The sequence below is a fragment of the Seriola dumerili genome, unplaced genomic scaffold, assembly GCF_002260705.1.
Source record: "Seriola dumerili isolate Sdu_G_001 unplaced genomic scaffold, Sdu_1.0 BDQW01000129.1, whole genome shotgun sequence".
Lineage (NCBI taxonomy): Eukaryota > Metazoa > Chordata > Actinopteri > Carangiformes > Carangidae > Seriola > Seriola dumerili.
This window is the reverse complement of record NW_019174384.1, coordinates 999,851-1,005,850: the sequence shown is the minus strand read 5'-3', so window position 1 is coordinate 1,005,850 and position 6,000 is coordinate 999,851. Positions and strand designations below refer to the sequence as shown.

The 6,000-nt window shown below is 39.2% G+C and overlaps 1 protein-coding gene across 2 annotated transcripts; it reads left to right on the top strand.

Annotated features, from left to right (window-relative positions):
• Positions 1-1,574: 1,574 nt before the first annotated feature.
• Positions 1,575-5,906, top strand: pdss1 (decaprenyl diphosphate synthase subunit 1). Of its 2 annotated transcripts, none has more exons than XM_022748778.1 (11): positions 1,575-1,635; positions 2,637-2,701; positions 2,793-2,925; positions 3,108-3,238; positions 3,421-3,562; positions 3,648-3,759; positions 3,844-3,953; positions 4,057-4,137; positions 4,248-4,361; positions 4,461-4,541; positions 4,863-5,906. In XM_022748778.1, exons 1-11 carry the CDS (start codon positions 1,627-1,629, stop codon positions 5,001-5,003), a joined length of 1,119 nt encoding a protein of 372 aa, XP_022604499.1. In that variant the 5' UTR covers positions 1,575-1,626; the 3' UTR covers positions 5,004-5,906. The 2 variants fall into 2 exon arrangements, with proteins under 2 accessions (XP_022604499.1, XP_022604498.1); XM_022748777.1 differs by having other exon boundaries at positions 1,587-1,759.
• The last annotated feature ends 94 nt before the right edge of the window (positions 5,907-6,000 follow it).

Below are 6,000 nucleotides of genomic sequence, written 5' to 3'. Positions count from 1 at the left end.
TTATGACGTTTTCTGATAGTATTATGCTTTATTATACTTTGTCATTTTTTCGATTTTTTTGCCATACTATACTATGTCGTTTTTTCACGTTTTTTGCCATACTATACTATGTTGTTTTTCTTGCTTCTAGGGCCTTATTATATCATTACGTCTTCATACCTTCCCAAATTATGACACTTTCTGATGGTTATATGCTTTATTATACTTTGTCATTTTTTCGATTTTTTTGCCATACTATACTATGTCGTTTTTTCACGTTTTTTGCCATACTATACTATGTTGTTTTTCTTGCTTTTAGGGCCTTATTATATCATTACGTCTTCATACCTTCCCAAATTATGACGTTTTCTGATAGTATTATGCTTTATTATACTTTGTCATTTTTTCGATTTTTTTGCCATACTATACTATGCCGTTTTTCACGTTTTTTGCCATACTATACTATGTTGTTTTTCTTGCTATTAGGGCCTCATTATATCATTACGTCTTCATACCTTCCCAAATTATGACACTTCCTGATGGTTATATGCTTTATTATACTTTGTCATTTTTTCGATTTTTTGCCATACTATACTATGACGTTTTTTGACATTTTTTGCCATACTATACTATGTTGTTTTTCTTGCTTTTAGGGCCTTATTATATCATTACGTCTTCATACCTTCCCAAATTATGACGTTTTCTGATAGTATTATGCTTTATTATACTTTGTAATTTTTTCGATTTTTTTGCCATACTATACTATACTGTTTTTTCACATTTTTTACCATACTATACTATGTTGTTTTTCTTGCTTTTAGGGCCTTATTATATCATTACGTCTTCATACCTTCCCAAGTTATGACATTTTCTGATAGTATTATGCTTTATTATACTTTGTCATTTTTTCGATTTTTTTGCCATACTATACTACGCCGTTTTTTTGAGAATTTTATGCCATACTACACTATGATATTTTTTGACAATTTTATGCCTTACTTCTTTGCCGTACTATAGTATGACTTTTTTGACATTTCTACGCCTTACTATATCATGACATTTTTATGATTCACTAACTATGACGGCTTTTTTTTCATTTTCACACCATAATATACTATGGCGTTTTTTTTCCCCCTTATTATACTATGAGCTTTCATGACTTAGTATTTTAGAGCCTAACCTCAGGTAAGCTTAATCCTAAATAAATAACAAAAAACAACCCTAAATTAAAGCAGTTAGCCGTACTGTGGAAACCAGGTAGGCTAACATAACTTTGTCCGGTTTGTTTTTAAAAATATCTCAAATATTAAACATTAGTTCTATTGAAAACCCCAGTAGCTACAGTTACCTAAGCTAATTGTTAGCTAACCAGCTAGTAGCCTTATCTCCAAAACTTACGCTCGTATATTTTCTGGAGAAAACAAACAGTGGTTTATTTCTACCACTGCATTCCAGAGAAAATGAATGTCATCTTGAAGGAAAACAATTGTGTGTCTCTAAATATTCTGCCTTCTGTTGCTAACGTTAAATCCAATTTACGGAGCGTCACCAACGGACCCCGGTTACTCATTTCCGGTTCCGTTGAATTATATGAGCCGAAGGTGACGCGTGCGGGCTGTGGAACATGGCGGGTCCGATGTGGAGGCAATGCCGGAGGTGGAGTACAAACTGTACGAGTGCGAGTTTATTGGAAACCTTGTGGCATTTTAACTGCAGGTCTGTGTCTTTCTCGGCGTCCTCTCTGGGGTGGCCGTCGTGGAGCTCAAGGCCGGGGAACGAGGTGAGTTTTGCGGCTGGCAGGACGCCGGGAAGGGAGTGCTGTCAAACCCAGCTAGGAAGGTCATACATGGGACCGAGCTGTCAGCCGGTCCCAGTGAATGGTGGTCTCATTCAGCCAACATGTGTTTCACTGCAGTGTGTGTTGCATTTCCTGACATTCTGTCATGTGCCTATTGCAAAGGGTAACTGCGTTTTGTAAGAATTTCGCAATTGAATGGTGACTTGTTGCAGGGGTGTTGGCTTGTTCAACTTATCCTGCACACATAAAGGTCAAGACCTGCTCCAGATACTATAGGGCAGGCACACTAAGCTCTGTCCTTTATTTAGCCTGCTGTCCTACGAATCCTAAAGAAGGTCTTGTCTAGTTTCTGGTCATTTCGATTTTGTTGCATTCATTCATTCATTCATTTATTCATTCATTTATTTGACATTGACTCCTGTGTGCTGTTCCAGACTTGCTCCCTCAATTTAAATAAACCATCATTCAAAAAAATCTTAAGCACAAACCATAATCCAAGATATCAGACATTTTCTTAAATTATTTGTATTTATCATGATGAATCACAGGAAGTTCCTGTTCGCTTATTCTCTCTATAAATTACATTTACTAACATGAGGGTCTATATATAGAATTTCTTTCTTAAAATTGGCTTACAGAATAAACATGAGTAAATTGTTAATTGTAGAATATTAAACCTACCTCAGCTTGCTAAAATCCCCAAATTCACAACAGTAATTAAAAAAGTAGTGTATATGATCCCTGTCAGATTATGTTTGTTTATTTTCTGAAGTTATTATAATAAAATGTGCACGTCTGATGTGAATGTGCCTGAACTGATAATCTGTCTTTGTCTACCCTTTTGTATTTTGACTTTCAGGGACAGCCATCGTCATCTACACAGATAAACCCAAAAATTTTAAACTTTACCTCATCTCTAAACAGGTGAGTTGTGATGAGATCCTGAGGTCTTCATTTCTTACACATATCATTTGGTGTATTATCACAGTTTATGTTTATATGTCTCTCTCTGCAGACACAAGTCACGGTTGCTGTATCCCACACTACAGTCTTGTTGCTGCAGAACGTTACACAGTGATGCAAAGCTCAAGGACCCCTTCACGTTAGCCCAGAAAGACCTTACAAGTTTATATGATGACATCAAAAAGGTACATTTTCAATAAATATATTTAAAATTGAACCATCAAGGTATGCATTAGTTTTACTGGCCTTTTTGTATAAGTGAGAAACAAGCATCCCAAAATTTGTGCAGAATCTCGTACCAAGTGTTTGGACACTAGTAGATTATGATTGAAATAAAATACATGAATTTTATTACTCGGCTTCACAGGAGCTGTTTGTATCTAAAGAAGAGCTGAAGTCACTATGTGACTACTACTTTGATGGCAAGGGCAAAGCAATCCGACCAATGATTGTTGTCCTGATGGCCCGGGCTCTCAACATCCACAGCAACAGAGCAGGGTAAGATTTTATCACAATTTACAAACACAACTCATTTACAAGTGACCTGTAATACACTGGTTACAGAGAAGATGCACCACGCCTTGTGACAGCAATTCTTAAATTGTTATATGAATCATAATCCAGGGTTTTTATTTCATCTCACTTCCTGCAATCTGTCGCCGGCCTTTGTCCTTCGGCAGAGATTTGCTCCCAGGGCAGAGGGCCATAGCTATGATCTCAGAAATGATCCACACTGCCAGCCTGGTGCATGATGACGTCATAGATGGATCAGATAAGCGGAGAGGAAAGAGAACCATCAATGAAGTGTGGGGTGAAAGAAAGGTAACGGCTTCTTTCCTCTTCGTCTCACCTGATAATATTTTATTTGAGGATATATATGTAATTTTCTTTTTGTCCTCTCTTCCAGGCGATCCTGGCAGGAGATTTCATCCTCTCAGCCGCCTCCATGGCCTTGGCTCGTATTGGAAACAACACTGTGGTTAAAGTGTTGTCCCAGGTCATAGAAGACCTGGTACGAGGTACGGTATAGCACTCAAACTGTTCAAATCGGTTTTCCTTGTCGGTGAATTTCAATGCCCAATCTATACCGATTGTGCTTCCAGGTGAATTCATGCAGCTGGGTTCTAAGGAGAACGAGAACGAGAGATTCAAACACTACCTCGAGAAAACCTTCAAGAAGACGGCGAGTCTTATTGCAAACAGTTGTAAAGCAGTATGTACGTTCTGTCTGCACATAAATAGCCCAGAGATGGAAGGAGGCCTCAGTTTCTGCACTTAAATGTTTTTTGTTGACTGTCTATCCTCTTTTATTTAAGGTATCCATTCTGGTAAATTCTGATCCCGAAGTTCATGAAATCGCCTACCAGTACGGGAAGAATGTTGGCATCGCATTTCAGGCACGTTCTGATGTTTAGTCGCAGCTTTTTATGTGTTCGAATCACATCAGCCATATTTGCAAAGTGAGAACTAGAGTTACAATACGAGTTTATTTGTCTCTGTCCTGTAGTTAGTGGATGATGTCTTGGACTTCACATCAGGAGCCAATCACCTGGGGAAGCCCTCAGCTGCAGATCTCAAACTGGGCTTGGCCACTGGACCAGTCCTGTTTGCTTGTCAGCAGGTGAGACCAACATTTTATTATTTAAACTGGAAACATGTTCAGGTTTTAATACAAACTGTACACAAGAGTCATGTCTTTATCTCTATTTCTTTTTTTTAGTTTCCTGAGCTTCATGCAATGATCATGAGGCGTTTCAGCTCCAATGGAGATGTAGATCGAGCCTGGCAATACGTCCTTCAGGTATGACCAATAATACATAATAACAAAAATTACAAATGGATCAACACTTCAAATAAAACACAGGAACAATGTAAAATATAGGACCTTTAAGTGTTGATATTATTGTCATGTAAGGTCCTGAAATGTATTAAATAGAGATTACAGATATTTTCAGTCACAGATAATTATATCCTCAATAAGTTCTGTAAGGAAACAATGTCGTCCTTCCTGTGTCAGACATGGTATTATAAGCTTGACATGAACTAATATTACAGATCAAGGTTTGTTTAAAAATTAGGAAAAAGAGTGACCCCCCCCCCCCCCCTCTTGTTTCTGCTTCAGAGCGATGGCGTGCAACAGACCAACTTCCTGGCCCAGCGTTACTGTCAAGAAGCCATCCGACAGATCAGTATGCTCAGGCCGTCCCCAGAGAGAGATGCCCTCATCAGGCTCACTGAGATGGTGCTCACCAGAGACAAATGAGCCTCCTCCTGGTGGGGGGTGGGGGGGGGGGGTTCACTTCAGGCAGCTACCTGTTGAAAGACAACTCATCCTGACCTCCCCCCCTCCCCCCTCCACCGTGTCTGTGTGTGTGTGTTTGTCTGCACAGGGTGGGGGGCGGTCAGAAACGGAGACGGTGAGGGAAGCGATGGGGAGTTTGGTTCGGGGGACCCCCCCCCCCCTAGGTGCTGGTTTTTAGTGCCAACTGTAAATGGAAAAGGGGAGCAAGCTTTGTCAGAACACTTACTGAGAATCGGAGCAGCTTGCAGGGGTCTCCCCGAACCGACAAACCCGTTGTTTCACGGCTCTCTCCTGAAACATACGTATGGGTTAGTCGCATTAAAATGGTTTTGACATATAAATACACTTGGTTTTTAAATGCACATCCTTGTGATTTCGGCTTCCTACGTGAAATCACGGCGATGATCTGGAAATGAATTATAATCTTTAAATTATGGGATGCCACCGCAAACTGCAACCAATACCTTCAACACGTACAGTACTGTAACTACAACTGCCTCCCCATGACTCGAACTAGCAGACTGTGAGTGAACACAGTTTGTTACCTGCTAGTCCTGAGCTGTGGAGTTGTTGCACAATCTCTATTATTCCAAATGATATATATATATATATATATATACAAAAAAAAAGTGCATAATTGTCATGGGTGTCAGGAGCGTCTGGATCTGTGTTAATGTCTTTTCGAGATCCGTCCACACCTTTTTAAAAGGCCAAACAGTCGCGTCTTTTCGACTTGTGAAATGTTATGGAGGTTACTTCTGTAATGCAAAGTGCCCTGTAACAACTGAAGGCCTTAACATCTGCAATGACTGTGTGCTCAATAAACCAACAGTTTTTCTTTTCTTTTTTTTTTATTTAAATCAATATTTTGCTCTGTGTTTTTGATTTCTTCCAAGTGACCACACATGCATGTTGTACATAGAATTGTTTATTATAAAAGACTGTACATTAATTTTTC

What these genes read in the sequence shown, in the direction of transcription:
- pdss1 (XM_022748777.1), top strand. Translation starts at nt 1,604, where the DNA reads ATGGCGGGTCCGATGTGGAGGCAATGCCGGAGGTGGAGTACAAACTGT. An exon ending in TTTACCTCATCTCTAAACAG is followed by an intron (nt 2,702 to 2,792) that starts GTGAGTTGTGAT and finishes CTCTCTCTGCAG; the next exon opens with ACACAAGTCACGGTTGCTGT. An exon ending in ATCCACAGCAACAGAGCAGG is followed by an intron (nt 3,239 to 3,420) that starts GTAAGATTTTAT and finishes GTCCTTCGGCAG; the next exon opens with AGATTTGCTCCCAGGGCAGA.